This window comes from Dromiciops gliroides, chromosome 3 (assembly GCF_019393635.1).
Source record: "Dromiciops gliroides isolate mDroGli1 chromosome 3, mDroGli1.pri, whole genome shotgun sequence".
NCBI lineage: Eukaryota > Metazoa > Chordata > Mammalia > Microbiotheria > Microbiotheriidae > Dromiciops > Dromiciops gliroides.
The window spans coordinates 281,648,349-281,668,777 of NC_057863.1; the positions used below are offsets into that span (position 1 = coordinate 281,648,349).

At 35.9% G+C, this 20,429-nt stretch overlaps 1 protein-coding gene across 6 annotated transcripts in view; it reads left to right on the forward strand.

Annotated features, from left to right (window-relative positions):
* The window catches only part of RPGR (retinitis pigmentosa GTPase regulator), an 88,899-nt gene that overhangs the window by 13,519 nt on the left and 54,951 nt on the right, over positions 1 to 20,429 (forward strand). For 4 of the 6 annotated variants that reach the window (XM_043991842.1, XM_043991845.1, XM_043991843.1 and 1 more), the window contains exons 5-9: positions 3,116 to 3,274; positions 4,454 to 4,603; positions 7,484 to 7,642; positions 10,490 to 10,645; positions 19,243 to 19,367. In XM_043991842.1, coding sequence (XP_043847777.1) covers positions 3,116 to 3,274; positions 4,454 to 4,603; positions 7,484 to 7,642; positions 10,490 to 10,645; positions 19,243 to 19,367 — 749 coding nt within the window. The remainder of the gene's footprint in view (positions 1 to 3,115; positions 3,275 to 4,453; positions 4,604 to 7,483; positions 7,643 to 10,489; positions 10,646 to 19,242; positions 19,368 to 20,429) is intronic. The other 2 variants (XM_043991846.1, XM_043991847.1) reach the window with 2 other exon arrangements.

Genomic DNA, 20,429 nt, shown 5'->3' on the forward strand with positions numbered 1-20,429 from the left:
TTGGGAGGAAGTAACTACTTCATTTTAGAATTTCTGTAGAGAATGAAAGGAAATCTGGGAGTAGTCTAATATTCATTCTAGATTTTATAAAGGAGCTTTAAAGGAGTCCAGTGGGGCCCATAGACTCCTACAGAGGAAGTCAGCTGAGGAGAGGTGGTAAGTAATCAAGAATGAAATTCTGGGGACCCAAAGAAAAACAAATACAGTGAAGAAACAAGGTATTCTACAGAGACCTGTATGAGTGCTTGGGTAATTCACAACCAACTTAGATTATAAAGACATGTACAGATGATAGAAGCAAGGGAAAGTAATGGAAAATAGTTAAAATAGTTACAAAAGCAAGACACAGTCTTGCAAAAAATATCAATAACACTAAAGCTCAAAATGAGCTGTGGATGGAAGGAAAAGCTTAATTTGGACATCGACTCCTACTTATCATTTTTGTCCTGTCCTTTCTAGTCCAAAGTTATTTTCCTTGACAAATAAAACAGAAGATTAAAAAAAAGCTTAGCAGGTCTGCCTTCTCTCTGTCCATAGTTATCATTAACTCATCCAATTAAGTAGTAGTACATCCCCCATCTTCATCATTTTTACCATCACATCATATTTTGCATATATCTCTCTTCCACTCAGACAGCTACCACCCTAGCTCCCAACCTCATTACTTTTCACTTAGACTATTGTGATAGGCTTCTATGTGGTCCCCTAACTCAAGCTCTCCTCACCACCTAATCCATCCTCTTCATAGCCACCAGTGTCATTTTACTGAAGTACAGGTCTGATCAGATCACATTACACACACACACACACACACACACACACACACACACACACACACACACACACACACACACACACACTCTCTCTCTCTCTCTCTCTCTCTCTCTCTCTCTCTCTCTCTCTCTCTCTTTCAAAGTCGACTGACTCCTTATTACCTTTAAAAACAAATATAGGGGCAGCTAGGTGGCGCAGTGGTTAGCCCAATTCTCTAGCACCTCCCTTGCTCCTCACACCCCTTCCCCCTTCCCCCCAGCAGCTTTACCTTTTGTCTGTTTTGTAAGTGTAGCATTTCTATTTGTTCATGTGTTGCTTTACCCATTCAAGTATAAGCTTCTTAGGGTAAGGGATTATTTCACTTTGGCTTTTGTATCCCCAACACCTGTTAAGAGGTGTTTAACAAATGTTGTGTGATGAATTGGGTTCCAGATACCTGTTTTACTAGTATAAGCTGGGGCAGGTGTGGTTAGAGAGCAGTTCATATAAAAATGTTTGAGGCTTTTAGTGGATTATAGGCCCAAGAGAAATTCCCATTCTGATAACACAAGAAAGAAAGCTAGTGTCTCAGTGCATTGAGAGAGACAGCGTGAAGATGAGAGTGGTCAGAGTTTTGCTGTCCTCTGCCATAGTGAGATCACATCTGGAGTATTGGGTTCCCACATCTTAAGAAGGGCATTGATAAGCTGATAAGTATCCAGGGGAGACCAACTAGGATAGTGAAGGGTCTCAAGTTCAGCATCATGACGATCAGTTGATAGAACTAGGGCTATTGAGCTTAGGTTAAGATTTAAAGGGTACCTCTAGCATTTTAGTATTTGAAGGCCCATCATGTATATGAGAGATTAGACTTAATTCTATTCACTTCTAGAGGGTGGAAGAGTATTAGAGTTAGACAGAAGTTGCTCCTTTATGTGAAAGTGTTACAGTGAAACCTGAGATTTTGAATGGCTTTTTGGTTGTAATTAATTTACTAGCTAATGAAATCTTGTGGGCAAGGATTGTTAGTTTTGTCTTTTGTTTCCCCATTGCAGTGGCTTATATATAGGAGGTGCTTTATAAATGTTTATTGAATTGAATTAACTTAAAGTTTCTGAATATACATCAAGGTAAAAATATTCTGATCATTCTTAGTGTTTTGTAGCATTTTCTTTCTATTTTTCCTCATTAATTTTTGTTTTATCATTTGATGCCACTGGATACACGGAATAAAATAAAGCCCCCTTAATTTAGATATAACTATGTTGGAATTTATTTGTCAGTTGAGATATAGCTGGGGTGATGTTTGTCTTTGTATTATCACAAAAGGGGTTCTAAACAAATTTATAGTGAAAACATACTAAAAGAATTGTAGCAAATTTTCATGAAATTTGCAGCATTAAAAAAAATCAATTTGCAGTACTGAGAATGAAAGCATTTTTGTTAATTATACAACACTTGCTTTCAAATTGAACTTACCTAAACATATAAACATGAAACAATTTTACATATAAAACAATAGCATCCTATCTCCTTTGAATAATGAAGAATCTAAAGGACATCAGACTTTTGTTTTTATGATTTTCACAATTGTTTTCTTGTGATTGATCTCTTTATTAATATTCATTTTTATCTCAGTTAAAATAGAGAACTAGAAAATCATAAAACTACATTTAAAATATCCTACAATTTAGACTTTAATTCAGGCAGTATTCTTCATCCTTTGTATTTAAAATGAATGGAGTTCAGTTTTACTGAGAAAATATATGCCATTCAAGTTACACATTCCAACTTCTAGTTAAATGTAGGAATTTAAAAAATTAATCTCAGATAAACATATTCCCTCAGTTGCATTTTGTTTTTTCAGTTATTGCAACAATTTGTTGACTAAGTAACAGTGGTTTGTTTGGTTGGTTTTTTTTTTTCCAGAGCAATGAAGGTTAAGTGACTTACCTAACTAAGGTCACACAGCTAGTAAGTGTCAAGTGTCTAAGGTCTCAGGTCCTTCTGAATCCAGGGCCAGTGCTTTATCCACTGTACCACCTAGCTGTCCCTTGGTGTTTGTTTTGTTTTTGTTTTTGTTTTTTTTGCGGGGCAATGGGGGTTAAGTGACTTGCCCAGGGTCACACAGCTAGTAAGTGTCAAGTGTCTGAGGCTGGATTTGAACTCAGGTACTCCTAAATCCAGGGCCGGTGCTTTATCCACAGCACCACCTAGCTGCCCCCCCACTTGGTGTTTGTTTTTAACCATATTAACTGAAGACATTGTAGTTATCAGCCAAACTTTTTGTATCTTTCAGTTTATTATTGTCATGATAAGGATGCACATATAGTAGTGCTTACCTGTTCTTTTCTCTGTACAGAAGAGGGGAATGTATATGCAGCTGGAGGTAATAGTGAGGGGCAGTTGGGACTTGGTGACACTGAAGAAAGAACTACTTTTCACCTAGTCAGCTTTTTTACATCCCAGTACAAGATTAAACAGCTCTCTGCTGGATCCAATACTTCTGCTGCACTAACTGGTAAGGCTCATGGACTCCTAAATATAGAGATCCTCAGTGTCCCAGCAAATCTCCTCAGCATCTCTAAAAACAAACCTAAACCCCCTGTGGGATTGTTTTTTCCTTCCTCAAAGGAAACGTTCTATATTTTGATTATAGCTTGAGTAGATCTTCCAAGGTTTTGGTTTTTTCCATTTTGAAATCTAAAGATTTCTTTCTTTTTCTTTCAGCCAAGACTCAAATACTTATTAAACCGAGGACATCATTTCTATTCCCTTTTATTTCATAGACCACTTGTATTTTCCAAGTAATTGAAAATACAGATTGTAGCCATAAAATTTGTTAGACTAACTTCTTATTCTTAGGTAACTGCTTTGGAATTAGAAGAAGACAGCATGCATTTAGTTGTTGCTATTTAATTAAGTGTTTTTAATTTGAAAAAAATTTTAAACTTTTAACATTTTCTGAAATACAGAAACTTCTTTTAAGGCTATAACTTAATCTTCTCTTCTAGGCAACAACATTTTACCCCATGGCCTATGCAGATGTAATTGAATAGTCTTCTTTGAAACATACTTCTTTGTTCACAGTATCACATTTACCAGTATTTGTTTTTGTGTTTATTTAGAATATGTATACCACTGAATATGAATAATACGTGATGTAATCAGATATACAGTAATTTCTTTTTTCCTTTCTTTAGGATGCACTCGTTTTGAAGGTTAAGAATATCACTTCCATATTGTACTTAAAGAGCAAGAATACCATAAACCCCTTTCAACAGGGAACCCCTCCTGAAAGTATGTAGTTCTAGCTCTTAGTTCAGTTGCAGCTATACTTTTCTGAAGAAAAGAAACCATATTCTGCTTAAAGTCATTCATATAAGGAAAAGGCAGCTGTAAGGAGAAGAGCATTCATTCATCTTGTTACTAGGTTGAAGGATATGAATGTGACTGTGTCATGTACAGTAAAAGTTTTTGTCCTTAATCATTCTGTAAGCACTTATTTATGGACATTGAACTCCTAAGTAGAAGTTACTCTAAATATTAACTTTAACTGTGTCTCAGTGGCATTTTTTTTTCCTCTGGGAAGTATTGATTGTTCAGAGCACGTAAATACAGTGTTACAAAATCTTCTGGAAATGTTTAGTAGCTTGTTGGAACACTGTTTTAAGCCTTTTTTCTTGTCTTTTCATTTTAGAGGATGGGGACCTTTTTATGTGGGGTGACAATTCTGAAGGGCAAATTGGTCTAGCAGATGAATCTAATGTGTGTGTTCCTTGTCAAGTGGTCATTGGAAAACCTATCTCCTGGATCTCTTGTGGATATTACCATTCAGCCTTTGTAACTGGTAAGATAGTTATTTTCCATTTTACTTATGTAAACAAATGAATTATAACTTGGGAAGATTTCTGTATCGCATAGAATTAATGCTTGTAATGAAATCTTTTTAAAAGCTTTATTACATTCTCTGTGTAAATGACTGTGGCATATATTTGGATAATTAACACATTGTTATGGGGTAAGCCTTTTATGACAATAATTCTTTAACTTTGCGGACCATTTTAGACCAAAAACCCCCCCATGAACCTTCCTTCTTCCTCCCATTTGTCATTCATTGTATTCTTCCTCCCTTTCCCCCCCACAAAAGAAACAATTTCAGACAGCCCAAAGAACATTAATTCCCCTTGTGTCTTGTCTGCCTAACATCTGTCATCTCTTGTTGTGAAAGAAAATATATTATGATGGAAAAAGATAGCAAACATTGAAACACAGATTTCATTGATGTCAGCCTGGAACATGCAGAAGAGGAAGATCCTTCTGCCAGCGCAAGGTGGTGCCTTCTCTTTAAATGAGGGTCTTAGGGAGTTACCTACAACATGGAGAAACTAAATGACTTGCCCAGAGTCACATAGTGTGTCAGGGGCAGCACTCAGACCCAGGCATGCCTTGCTTCAAGCCTGGCTCTCTACCATAGCACAGCAGAAAATATTTTTAGCCGTGTTAAAGCCGTGTAAGAGGTCTTACCTTTATTTTTGATAAAAAGCAATATGTATGCATATGTACATGATTGCTCAATACGTGTGTTTGTGAATTATGTGTGTGTGTATATATATACACACACATATATGTATGTATGTATGTATGTATGTATGTATGTATGTATGTATGTATGTATGTATTTAGCAGAAATAAGTGTTTTAAGTTAGATTCTGAACATTAATCTCCTCCTTAGTTTCTGTGGGTATTAGATGGGAGTCGAGAGTACTCATTGGCAGTATCTGTCTGGGGCTAGATCCCATATGAACTTTGGCTGTCCTATTACACTGGACCACATGCACAAGTAGTCTTCCTTGTTATTCTGTTTGATTCAGTAATTTCCAAGTGAAATAGGATCCTTAAGTAAAAAAATGCTGGGTTTGCACATATAAAAATAGATTAACAAGAGTGGGCAGCAGAATGAAATAGAAAGAGCTCTGGATTCAACCTATGTGCAGATTCTGCCTCCGTCTCAGCTACAGGATGTGTGACTTTAGGTAAGTCACTTCATCTCTCTGAGCCATAGTGTCTGTGTATGCAAAATAAGAAAGTTGGACTTGATGACCTCTAAGGTCCAGTGATATTGTTCTTCTTGGGAAGGTTTCCATTTAACACTTTGAGTTTGTCTTTCAGACTTCAAGACTCAGCAATTTGGGTTATAACCTACACATAGAAAATGGTAAAACAAACAAACAAACAAACAAACCTGAAAATACTTATAATACTAACTTTTTCAGGCCTTCTGCTAATGTTTTAATCTGCTATTTGTTTTAAATAACTGTTTTAAAACATAGTACTTACAATTTTTTTGTTTTTAAACTCATGTGAGAAAAGATTTAAGAAGGATAATCTCAAAAGAGTATAAATTTCAGCTGAATCAAAATTTTTCCAAATGTGGATCTGAATATATGTTGTTACAGTGAAAAGGGGAGAGAAACTTTTAAAAAAGCTTTAGTAGCTAAATACTGTATTACATCCTGCTAAGTAATGCAAACTTAACTGTCAACTTTGTAACAGACTTAGTAAGTGACCTTGATCTTTGGCAGAAACAGTTTTAAGCTTTTAACTGGTTTCTATTTTATGTGCTCTTAATCAAATAAGGAACAACAACGCAATAAAAATTTTAGCTGCTCTCTACAATATACAATATCTCTGATATAGAGCAAGTTTTTGCTCGAAGACCTCCATTGAATATGTCCACTGTTTGTTGAGATGGCCTGTTCCACTTAGCAATAGCTCTCATTCTTAGGAAAGTTTTCTTCACAACAAGCTCCCAATTGCCTTTGCTCCTAGTTCTGTCTCCTGAGGTTAAACAGAAGAATTCTGTTCCTTCTTCCACCTGAGAGCCCCTTACATACTTGAAGATGGCTGCCATTCCTTGCCCCCTCCTCTGTTCCGTCATCCTTTAAGTCTTTGTTTCTCAAGGCTCCACAACCCATTCTTCTAGTTCACCATCATCCGGTATGATCTGGAGACCTTTCACCATTCTGGTTGATATCCTCTGGAGGCTCTCCAGTTTATCAGTGTCCTTCCTAAAATGTGATACACTTGAATTGAATACAACACTCCAGATGTGATCAGAATAAGCCAAAGTATAATGGGACTGTTATCCCCTTGAACCTGGACAGTCTTGATGAAGCCTAAGGTGACATCAGACCATAATATGCTAGAATGTTTTATAGTATTTTTTAGTTGTCTGCCTTCATAACCTTCCTGAAATTCTACTTCCAAAAAAAGTGACAAGTGAATGAAATTCACTCACCTAGAACAACCCACAGACTACTTCCTCTAACAATCAGTAGGTTTTTAAAAAGAAATTTCCATAATGATTAATGTTTGTTGTCTTTTTCCATTATAATATAAGTATCCTGAGAACCAATGGCATGTCATTTTTATTTTGTAAGTCGCCCAATATGAAATATATTACATGTATACATATGTGTATATATACTTACGTAGGAGGTAATGATAGAAAATTTTGTGGGTTATTGAAATAAAAATGAGTCAAGGAAAAATTCATTCTTAATCCCTTGCTAAATTGCTCAGTTATGTTAAAAAGGTTCATATTTTGAGAATCACTTTTGAACATATGAACATGGGCCTAGTTTAGGATTCATGCTCGAAAGTAAATGGTTCCATGTAATAGCTTTTGGATGAATTATGATTAATTATTCTCCTTTATATTCTATAGCAGAGGGTGAACTCTACACATTTGGAGAACCAGAGAATGGAAAGTTAGGTCTGTCACCTGAGCAACTGAAAAATCATAGAATTCCCCAATTGGTTCTTGGAATTCCTGGGAAGGTGAATCAAGTGGCTTGTGGTGGAGGACATACAGTAGCTTTAACAGGTTGGTACCCAAAGAATTTGGTAAACAAGAAACATGTATTGTTGATAGGCTAGAATAACTTTAGAATTTTAGGTAATCACTATTTTGTGTTCTAGTCTGTTGTAATAAAAATCCTTTTGTATTATCTGTAGTTTAAATAGCTTTTGTTGCTTGTGTAAAATGGTTAAAAAGATAGGAAGTAATTTCTTCTAGTAAAACTACTGCCATTTTGAGTATCATTATAACTATATTTTAATGACTATAAATATAATGTAGGTCATTTTATGGTCTAGTTTTTCAAAGATAAAAATGTTATAAATGCTTTTAAAAAAAATTCCACACATTATATGTATGTATAGACCCATATCTCTACTTGTATCCCCACTTAATATATAATGATGATTATTTTTATTTCTATAATTTCTTTTTTTTTGGAGAAACTATATATCTTTCCTTTTATTTTTAACATATGGAAAGTATTTAATCATTTTATTGAGCTTATAGAAAAACATTTGAAGAAGGGTCATGTCACTGTGGTATGTTTGGTTTTAAAAGACATGATCAAAATGTTTAAAAAATTATTTATGTTTTCTGTTTTGGTTTATGAATTTACTTAGTAAAATTTTGTCACATTTTAAAAAATTAAAATCAATACACCTTTTTTTTTTGTCCACCTGCTTACTATTAGACAATTAGATTTGTTAATTCAAATTCTACTGTAGAAAGGTAAAATAGTCTACCTTTTGATGTCATTAACTTTTAGTTAGCAGATTCATGTAGTAAAGGGTACTTACATGTCTAGTAAGAGTTAATGCAGCTTCTAAAGTAACTTCATACTCTTCTTGGGCTATTTACCAAACTGGATGTAGCCCGTTATTTTAATTGGACTTAAAATTGAGCAGAAGGAGAGGAGGTTGAATTGCCTTTGGAAAATTATCAAATTATTTTCATGATACCAGGCTTCTCTCTGAAATCAAGGCCCATTAAGATTTTTTTTAACCACCAGTATCCTGGTTATGGAAGTTAGGGAATAGTTAGAGGCCTTTAAGGAATTAATGAAAGAATTATCTAGAAAGTAATGGAGAGGGGCAGCTAGATGGCGCGGTGGATAAAACACCAGCCCTGGATTCAGGAGGACCTGAGTTCAAATCCAGCCTCAGACACTTGGCACTTACTAGCTGTGTGACCCTAAGCAAGTCACTTAACCTCCATTGCTCCGCAAAAAAACAAAAGCAAAACAAAAACAAAAAAAAAGAGAAAGTAATGGAGAAGCACATGATGGAGATGCACAGGCCGCAGTACATTAGAAGTGAAGAATTACATGAGAAAAGCAACGTGAAGGTTGTCTTCAGAGAAACTTTTGACAAAAAGTAAAAGGCACTTTTTTAAAAAAAATAAATTTTAAAATTAAATAAATTTTCTTCTAAAAATAAATTATCTCTTTTTTTGTGTGTCACCTGCATTTCCCAGTATTGATCTCTGATCTCCTTCCTCCTCTTCCAGAAAGCCATCCCTTATAACAAAAAATAAAAGAAAAGGGGGCAGGGGGAAGGAAGCCAAGGAGGTGTTTTCTCATCTTTCTTTTGTGTCAACCTTGGTCATTATAGTTTCACATTCAGTTTCAATTGTTTTTTAGTTTCCATTTTCATTTTCTTTATTGTGCATGTTGTTTTCTTGGTTCTGCTTATTTCACTTTGAATCTATTGAAGACTTCCCATGCTCCTCTGTATGTATCATATTCATTGTATTCATCATAAAGCACGATATTATTACATTTCATGTACCACAGCTTGTTTAGTCATTCTCCATTGATAAGCATCTATACACTTTGGTTGCTTGCAGTTCCTTACTACTACATATATTTGTATGTATTTTGTCTCCCCAATAAAAGGTAAGTCCTTAAGGGCTTAAGTATTAAGTATATATCATCTTTCACTTGAATAGTGACCACTTAAAAAATAGGAATTGCATTACTAAAAATGAAGTCACTTGTGAATCTTAGAGCTCTTAATAAAAGAAGCCCTTTTTTTCTTTTTTTTCCCCCTGAATTACTAGCTTAAAGGAAAGAGCCTAGACCTAGTAACCTTAGATAGATATCCTTCCTTGCTCTGTTTTTCTATGTTTTTTAAATTCCATAGTAACATTATCTTCAAATCTGTTTATCTTTTTAAAATAATTTTATATCTTCAGAGTAGCATGGCTTTCTTGCTTTTAACACATATTGGCTATATGACTCTAGGCAAGTCACCAGGTGCCAACCTACATTGGTCGAGGGACTTCAATTATCTGGAAGTTCCTATGCCAGTGAAATTACCGGTCCAGTCTCTATCTACATCCCTATTATAATAATAACACTAAAATTAATTATGAAGATAGTTTTTATTTTAAATAAATTTAATATATACATATACATGTGTATGTATATATATACATGTGTGTGTGTGTGTATATATATATATATATGAGAATGGCATCTGTTGATCTCTATCACGATGACATCTCAGAGAAGAGTAGGCCTATAATAAAGGACTAGATTTATAAGAAGTTATATATTTATAGCTACATTTATTCTTAGATGAATACAAATTATTGTAGATATTCTGTTAAAATGTCAGACAAGATCAGACCCGTGCCCTTGATATCAAAAAACTTGGTTCTTTTACTTTTTCTTCCAGATTTCCTTTGTCATTGAAATTTTCAACTTGGGTATTGGATATTCTTTTGAATGTGTTCTTTTAGAATAGTACTTAATATCTTTACACAATATTCAATGGCTGTGCTTATGTTTTTAGTTATGATATAGATTATATTTGTTCTTATTTAAAGCTATTCAAAGTTTAAGACTTTTTTTTTCCTTTCCACTTTCAGAGGAAGAAGTATATACATTTGGCCTTGGACAGTTTGGTCAATTAGGTCTTGGCACTTTTATATTTGAAACCCCAGAACCAAAGGTTATTAAACATCTTCAGAATCAGAAAATACATTACATTGCATGTGGGGAAAACCATACAGCTTTAATATCAGGTAAGGTCAATGTAACAATATATTTTTTACTTTAACACTGTAATAAAATGGATAACACTGAAATGTTTCTATAGGATAATTGTTCAATCAGTGATTGAAACAAATACATTTTTTTGGAAATATTATCTTGATAAGTTAAAAAGAACATGATCTTTTTTCCAGTTTATTTAAAATAGGAATGCATAAAGGATTAGGATTAGTGTTATGTACTCTAAAAAATTCATATATATGATATATACAAGAGGGAGGATGGTGTACTAGAAATAGAATTGGACTTAGGAGTCAGAAGATCTGTGATCTAGGCTTGCCTCCAAATGCCACTTCCTTCGTAAAGCTTTTTGTGTTCCTCATAACTTTTTTTGCTCAGCCCCTTATACAATATTTTATTTTGCATGTTTGTAACATACTTCCATCACATTATGTGTTGTAGTAATATCTGTTGGTATCTTTCCCTCTTACTAAACTGTTAGCTCCATGAAGTCGGGGCTCATATCTTATCTAAACTTTGTATCTCTCCTAGTTCTTATTGTATAGCATACATTAGGCACTTGATGCTTGTTAAGTTAAAATTTATTGAACTCACAGCACGCAGTTAAAAAAAATCAAGATACATGGACCTTTTTGCAACCTCTGCTAAGTCCTGCTCTGATAATTCATCATGGTGTGACTCTGGGTTGTCAGTCTGTTAACCAACATTTATTAAGCACCTTCTATGTGCATGGCACTGTGCTAAGCTCTGGGATTCAAAGAGCAGTCCCTGTTCTCAAGGAGTTCACAATCTAAGTTTGGACACAGCATCCAAACAGCTGTGTACCAACAAGCTATGTACTGGGTAAATTGGTGGTAATCTCAGGGAAGCAATAAGATTTAGGAGAAGTGGGAAGAACTTCTTGCAGAAGGCAAGACTTTAGCTGAGACTTGAGGGAAACCAGGAGGCAGACACAAGGAGAGAGTTCCAAGCATGAGGAACTGGTAGTGTAAATGCCCAGAGTCATGTGTAAGAAACTTCAAAAAGGCCAGGGTCCATGGAGCACAGAGGTCATGGAAGACTTTAAAAACTGAACAGAGGATTTTATATTTGATCCTTGAGGCAGTAGGGAGTCACTGGTCTTAAATAGGAGGTCATATGATTAGATTTGTACATTTGGAAAATCGATTTGACAGCTAAGTGGACAGTGTACTGGGTGGGGAGAGCCAGAATTGCAAGAATTAAGAAGAGAGTGAGATGGAAGGAAGTAAACTCATGCATATGTTTGTTCATGAGTTCTGGCAGGTCCTACCAAGTGGAAACTCTTGAAATTCAAGCTGGGAGGGTGAAGTACTATATGTTTCTTTTTCAGGGACCAACCTAAGTTTAGAGTTTATCATCAGGCTGGCTACAAAGATGGATATGTTGGCCCAAACAATTCTTTTTAAAAATTTTTCACAATTTTATTGATTTTTTCCCCCTGCCCTGTTGCCATTTCCTAATTTACCTCTCCTCCCAAAAGAACTTACCTTTTTAGCAAAGTACAGTTAAGCAAAGCAAGCCAACACATCAGTGATGCCCGTGAGTCTGTCTCCTTCCATACTTGCAATCTACTGCCTTTGCTGAGTGGAAGTAGATATGTATATGTGCCATCATCATTTTGGGGGGTCATGATTGGTTGTTGCCAAATCCAGCCTCAGACACTTAACACTTACTAGCTGTGTGACCCTGGGCAAGTCACTTAACCCTAATTGCCTCACCAGGAAAAAAAAAAAAAAAGATTGGTTGTTGTGCTGATCTGAGTTTTTTTTTTTTTGTTTTTTTTTTTTAGTGAGGCAATTGGGGTTAAGTGACTTGCCCAGGGTCACACAGCTAGTAAGTGTTAAGTGTCTGAGGCCGGATTTGAACTCAGGTACTCCTGACTCCAGGGCCGGTGCTATATCCACTGCGCCACCTAGCCCCCCCGCCCCCATCTGAGTTTAAGGTATTTTAGTGTTGTTTTCATTTACATTATTCTAACTGTTGTGTATTTTGTTCTTTTGGTTTAACTTTTTTTGTTTTGCATCAGCTCATATACATTTATCCATATTTCCCTAAACACTTCATTTGGGTTATTTCTTATGCCTCTTGCTGAGAAGTAGCATATCATGGATTGAGAACTGGCCTTAAAGTCAAGATGTGTGTGGTTTTAAATCCTACCTCTGACATATACCATGTGACCTCAGCTATAAAGTGGTTCTTCTATTCTGGCAAATAGTTTGGATTGAGGCAATAAAAGTCACTAAACTGTTCACACTATTTTCCTCGACACGATATCAGTACTGGATGTTATACTCCAAGAAGTTTAATGACAAAAACCCATCCTATTTAGACGAAGATATTCATAGTTGTGTTCTGTGTGGTTGCAGAAGACTGGAAACAACATGGGTATCCATAGTTTAGGGAATAACAGAACAGATTGACATAGGAATGTAATGGAATATTAATAAGAACCATCTTTTTGGGGACAGACCTGTGATTTCACCAGTGTAGGGAGCTCACAGTAAAGAACTCTTTCTTCTAATGCAGATCAGCACCTACTTTTCAATAGATAATCATAGATAGTTGAATCTGACTATCAGAACAAGTGTGTGCAATGTTGGTCTGAACCTAATTTTTGCCAAACTCCTTTTCAATATCCTCAGAAGTTCTTGTTGAATAATGAATTCTCCAGAGCACCTCTTGAAGGTCATCTGTAAGTTATAGAGAGGTTGTAATCTTCATTAGAGGAAGAAGTAATTACACAAAGTATTTGAACATTATAATGTGCAAAGCAGTATGTTGTAGGATTCCTCTGGACGTTTTCCATCATGCCCCCATGCATCACTCTTCCTCTCTCCCCCAGCCCTTTTCAATTTCCTTTTGTGTTTTGTAAACTCATTGAGGTCAAGGACTATCTTTTTTGTATTTGTATTTGTATTCCCAGTGCTTTGCACAGTGCCTAACTCATAGTAGGTGCTTCTTCTTGTTCATTCATTTTAGTCACATCCAATTCTTTGTGACCCATTTGGGATTTTCTTGGCAAAGATACTGGAGTGGTTTGCCATTTCCTTCTCCAGCTTATTTTACAGATGAGGGAACTGAGTCAGACAGGGTTAAGTGACTTGCCCAGGGTCACACAGCTAGTAAGTGTCTGAGGTCAGATTTGAACTCCATTTCTGACTCCAGGCTCAGTGTTCTTATGCACTGCTCCACCTAGCTGCTTCTGGCACTTAGGTAGTAGGTGCTTAGTAAATGTTTATTGAGTAGCAGAGGGAGAAGTATAAAGATAAATCAGACCATTCCTTCTTGCAAGGTTCTCAAAATTGAGTAATTTCAATTTCTTTATCATTACCTTCTGTGACTGCCTTGCAAGGTCATTGAGAAGATTAAGTACACTGATATCTGTAAAAGGACGATTACATGGAAAAATGGAATTCTATTCATTCTCTATTGCTCCAGAGAGCAGAACCAGAACTGAGAGGCAGAAGTAACTGGAAGGCATATTTTGGCTCAATATAAAGTAGTAGTTTCTGACAATTATAGGTATCAGAAAATGTGATGTTCTCCTTATAAATTGTTGACTTCTCTTTTTCTGCAAGTGTTTGAGACCTACCAAAATCATCTCTTAGAGGATATTATAGTGGTTTTATGCATTTGGTGTGAAGTTGCACTGCATGACCTTCAATTCTTAAGATTTTATGGTTCTGTGAAGCCAAAGGCATTAATGTTAAGATTTTCTTTCCCCCCCTCAAAACAACTTTATTTTAAAACATTTTTTTAACATTTTTATTTAAAGTTTTGTGTTCCAAATTCTATCCTTCCCTCCTGTGTCCCTCCCTGAAGCAGTAAGTAGTCAGATATAGGTTATGCATGTGCAATTATTTTTATTTTTTTATTTTTGCGGGGCAGTGAGGATTAAGTGACTTGCGCAGGGTCACACAACTAGTGTCAAGTGTCTGAAGGCAGATTTGAACTCAGGTCCTCCTGAATCCAGGGCCAGTGCTTTATCCACTGCATCACCTAGCTGCCCCCTTGCATGTGCAATCATGTAAAACCTTTCCATGTTAGTCATTTTGTACAAGACTCAAAAGGAAAAAAAATGAAAGAATGAGAAATAGCATGCTTCAGTCTGTATTCAGTCAATATCAGCTTTTTCTCTGGAGACAGATAGTATGCTTCATCATTAGTCCTTCAGAATTGTCTTGGATCATTGTATTGCTGAGAACAGCTAAATCATTCACAGTTCTTCATTGAACAGTGTTGCAGTTAGTGTGTACAACGTTCTCCTGGTTATGTTCAGTGTATATCAGTTCATGTAAATCTTTCCAGGTTTTTCTGAAACCATCCTGCTTGTCCTTTCTTATAGCACAATAATATTCTATCACAATCGTATACCACAGCTTGTTTAGCCATTCCCCACTTATTGGGCATCCCCTTGATTTCCAATTCTTAGACACCACAAAAGTACTACTATAAATATTTTTGTATAGATAGCTCCTTTTCCTTTTTTATTTTTGGATGTAAGTCTTTATTCTAAAGCTTTGACAGAATTTTATAGTGTTTTTTTTAATTAGTATCATTTTTATAGGTCTTTTTCCCCCCTATAGTTAGAAAAAACCCCAAATGGAAGTAGAATTTAAAGGCATTGATATTCTAGAGGCAGAGATCTGGGGACTGGAAGGGTGGGAGGGGATGGCTTATTAGAATTCAAAGCTGGGGGAATCTTATCGGATCAGGGAATCAGAACGCATGAAAACTAAACCTTTGATCAAAATCATACTATTTCCTGGAAGCTTAGGTGGTCTTCTGCAGGAATGTCTGCCTGGCCTTGGTTTATTTTTTCTATGGTCCCAGGCAGGGGCTGCTGACTCAGCCACCATCGCTGGGTGGTTGCTAACTTACTCATCTCACAGATAAATAAACAGAAGCACCAAAAGGTAAAGTAAATTGCGCACAGTAATTCAAACAAGTCAGCATTTATTAACCTATTATGTTCCAGGCATTATGTTAGATAAAAGTGAAATAGTTCCTGTCCTTAAGGAGCTTATTGGGGAAGACCATCGTGCCCCTCCCCTTCGTGTGTGTGTGTGTGTGTGTGTGTGTTTATGCAAAATAAGTACATAATACAAATAATTGGAGGAGGGGAGTCATTGGCAGCTGAGGCAGTGGTGGTAGCAAGTGAAGGGAATAGCAGGAAGGGCCTCATGTAGGAGATGATGCTTTAGCTGATGCTTTCTTGAAGGAAACTTTGTTCCGTGTTTTCTTGGGAATCTATAGGCTCTTCTGCCTCATCAAGTGTTGATTCGTTTCCTCTGATTTATAATATTATGTCTAGAATAATTTACCTAATTTGGAGACCATATTTCCTTGTTATTAATATTCTTCTGTTGGTTTATCTGCTTATCCTCCTGAGTTCTTGGGCTATTTTACTCTTTTTTCCATATCTTCCCCTATTCACTTATCCTTCCCCTTTGATTGTAGCCTCCCTGAGGGCTGGACCTCAAAGCTGGCTGGCTTATGTACTTCTTACATGAGACAATTCATAGGTGACTTCTGGAGGAACAGAAACCACCCTGGCTGGATCCTGGGTCCTTTACTCCAGGCAGGCCTGATAGATCCTGGCATAGAAAAAATGGTGTCTGTTTCTCTGTTCTGTGGCTGAGTACTGCTGTAGCCCAGAGTGCTGCTGTGTTGGAGTCTCAGCCAGAGCAAGTCTTTGGTTTTCCATAGCATTGGTGGAGGAGGGGATTGGGGGGGGGGGAATAGAATTGATGTCTATTGTAAGCTAGTGGTTCAGCATGTGCAGCCCTGTCAGAACATGGGTAGTGAGGGATAGGGTACTGAGAGAGCCTGTTAAGGACAAGGGATTAGCCTTTACCTTGTTTAGCGTTCTTGGTGTCCTAGACCATGGAGAGGGGTGGCATTTCTTTTTTCTTTCTTTCTTTTTTTTTTTTAATTAATTTATTTTTCAGGGCAATTGGGGTTAAGTCACTTGCCCAGGGTCACACAGCTAGTAAGTGTTAAGTGTCTGAGGCTGGATTTGAACTCAGATCCTCCTGAATCCAGGGCCGGTGCTCTATCCACTGTGCCACCCAGCTGCCCCGGGGTGGCATTTCTTTATCCTTTTCACATAATTCCTATTTTGGAGAGGTTTAAGAGGACATGAGGATTGGAGAAAATATCTAGTTGTTCATCTTGTTGGTCTCATGGTCTGGAAGTTTACAGTGGTTGGATTGGAGGGGATATCAAGGAATGGAATGAGGGGGAAAATGAGGAAGGAGGAAAGATACACAGTGTCAATAAATATCATATCAAGCAACAAGACAATAAAGGGTCATTTAAATTCTTTCCAAATGAATGATGCTGCTGCTGTTACTGTAGGAAACCCAAGAAGATAGTCTGGGGCCTTTTCCTAGTCTAATTAAACATACTGGTTTGTGTTCTTTCTTCCTGGTCCTTTACTGTCTCCTTTTCACCTCATTTCCTTATTCACATTTTGCTTATTTTTTTTTTAACTGAACTCGTCCACTCTACCTTTTAAAGCTTTATATTATTTTTTCAATGAACTAAAATAAATTCTCTCCTTCCTACCCCCTCATCATTGAAAATTGAAAAAAAAAAGTGCGAATAAAACCCTAGTAACAAATATGTATAGTCTTAACAAATCAAATTCCTGCATTGGCATTGGCTGAAAAATATGTCTCTCTGTACCCTCAGTCCATCACCGTGCTATCAGGAGATGAGTAGAGTGCTTTATGATTTGTCCTCTGAAATCATGGTAGAGTTCTTGCATTGTTCAGAATTTTTAAGTCTTTCAGAATTGTTTGTCTTGACACTGTTCTCTTGATTCTGCTAACTCTGTTCTTATCAGTTCATACAAATCTTCAAAAACCCCATTTTTTCACCACACTCACATTCCTACAATCAAAATAATTTTTCTTAGCTACATCAGACCTTCCTTAAGTCATCTAGTGACTTCACTCATGCAATAATTCCTTAAAAATAATAGGTAGGCAATAACCATTCATTGTTTGAGTCTCACATTAAACTTCAAGGCCTTCGTCCATAAATACAAACTGACCCATCTGTCCACTGATTAATCCTCTTTTTTCTATTTTTTTCCCCAAAGTAAAGCTTTTTTTCTTTTATGCTTCTTTATCTGGATCTTCTGCTCTCAGCCTTTTGATACCTTTTACTATTGCTAGAATAATTTACCTTCTTTAACACATTATCATTTTTCTTGAAAGTATTTTTTCCATATGAATTATTGCTTACTGATAAAACTAATACATTTGAAATAAAGTTTTATCTCTGATATAGCAGTCTGTGATTTTCATGGTAAACTGTTAAGTTCAGATTATTAGAGCAGCAAAATATATTTTGCTGAAAAATAAGGAGGGAGGTTTTTTTCTTAATCTTGAGAAATAACACAGAAAAGTTCATCACACATGGGTTGACAACTTTGTAATGAGTTCTTTGGTTAAGACAGCCAGTGAAGCAAATAAAAAAATTATGTTTCTTTGTAACCCCCCTTTCTATTTCAGCAGCGATAGTAGCACATGTGAGAAAAGGGAGCAGGAAAAGCTAAGAATCACTTTTTAAATTATTTAGAAACATTAACTTACTTAGCTTTTGGTACTCCTTTTCCAATGTGCATTGAGTTGGCATACCACAAGAGACGAACTGGTTTATATCATTATGGACAGAAGATATAAGAAAAATTGCAATTAAATGTAAGAATGGCTTACATGTTCTTGGAGAGGCAAATGAAGTAATTGACAGAGTTGGTTTTATTCTTCTAGAGGCAACAAGAAGTATAGTTTCATGGTACATTTGGTCATCTTGCACTGTATGGCATATGATAAGCATAAGCAAACCACCACCACGAAGTTAATTACAAATTTGTGTAATGAGAATGCAGGAAAATTTTATAAAGAATTTGATGAGACTCCCTATATTAAATCAACATATACCTTAATAGATGGCAGTTTGATTGCAAAGGAAGCATGGGGAGAACAGTGAAAACAATCTTGGAAATTATGGTTCAGGATCAACAAATGAAAGAAACCAAAAGCTTGTAGATTATGTATTGGTGTGGTAACAGTGGAAAGTGTGCTGGATTTGGAATGAAAGGATTTGAGTTCAAATCTCAGCTCTGCCACCTCATCTCATCTGTGTGACCTTGTGCAGAACACTTCATTACTTTTACCCTTAGTTTCCTCAGCTTCAGAATGAGGTTTTACATCTCTAGATTTCTGATACTATATGTGTAAAAATGATTTCATAGATATGTTGATATAATGATATAATATTTGCATAAATGATTATGTGCTATATGAACTTCATGGCTGCTAGTCCAAATAATTTCATGCACAATACCATATGTAACTGTACTTTGGTTTTATGTAACTTTTTGAATATAATTTTCTATCCATCCATTTATTCCCTAAGTAGAAGATCATTAGTAACCTTGTTTTGTAAATTCATTTGTATTTGGGGAACAAAATACTATAATTGCAATATTCATTAGTACATGTTAGTTGGTGTGGCTGTCCTAGAAACAGCATCTACATAAAAGAAAATATTCTGACACTTGTTAATATTTCAGATACAGGCCATATGTATACTTTTGGAGATGGTCGACATGGAAAATTAGGACTTGGACAGGAAAATTTTACTAATCAATTTGTACCCACGTTGTGCTCTAATTTTTTGAAATTTATAGTCCGTCTGGTAAGGATATAACATTTCCTTGTTTGGATGTTCATATTATATTTTGCCTGCTAGAAATTCATGGAAAATATTTTTAAGATGGAAAAAAATCTTGAACTTTTATGTTAATTACAGTTTTAAGTTTTCTAAAAGCCACTTTTTTTGCAGTCATCTCTGTCCTGAAAAATTATATCCTTCAGTTTCCTTCTCTAGCTTTTCTTCTGCCTCCTTCTTTATTTGTTTTTATGCCAACCTTTTCTTTTGAATCTGATATTAATAGACTCTCAGATGCTGTAGGGCAGTGATTCCTCAAAACAAGCCCTCCTCATATTCATTCAACTAGTATTTATTAAGTAACTATTATGTACAAGGCACTGTGTATGGTGCTGGGCTTACAAAGCTATTTAAAATGACACAGTTCTTGTTCTCATGGACCTTACTTCCTACAGGGAGAATACAGCATAGGAACAGATAAATGTAATGATGGGGTTAAAACATGAGCTCTCCAAAGGTGCCTTGGGAGAATTTGTTGTTTTAGAATTATCTTACTAGAAAAATATAGCTGCTGTTTTTCACTCTTCCAATTTATATTTACCTGATTATCTTGATAATAATATGATGATATTATAAGGATTCATTTATACTTTGAGGTTTACAAATTACTTCCCTCATAATATCCTATGAGTTTAAGTATTATTATCTCTTATAGATGAGGAAACTGAGGATTGTAGTTGTTAAGTGGGTTGCCCAAGACTACACAGCTAGTAAAGCCTAAGAGTAAGAACTTAAGCCCAGGTCTTTATAGACCTTTCCCCATTACACTCTGAGGTCTCACCACTGCCTTATGTAAAGCGCTGGTGTTCCAAATAGAAACAGGGCCACTCATCCATACATAAGGATACCTTGGACAACATATTGACTTAGCTTTGGTTGGGCGTGGGGGGAGGGAGGAATGCTGTTTGACAGTTCTGGTGCAGAACACTTAAAAGTGCTAAAAATCTCGCTTGCCAGTTACAGACACACACACACACACACACACACACACACACACACACAGAGTAGTAATTAGTCCAAAGTGAAGGT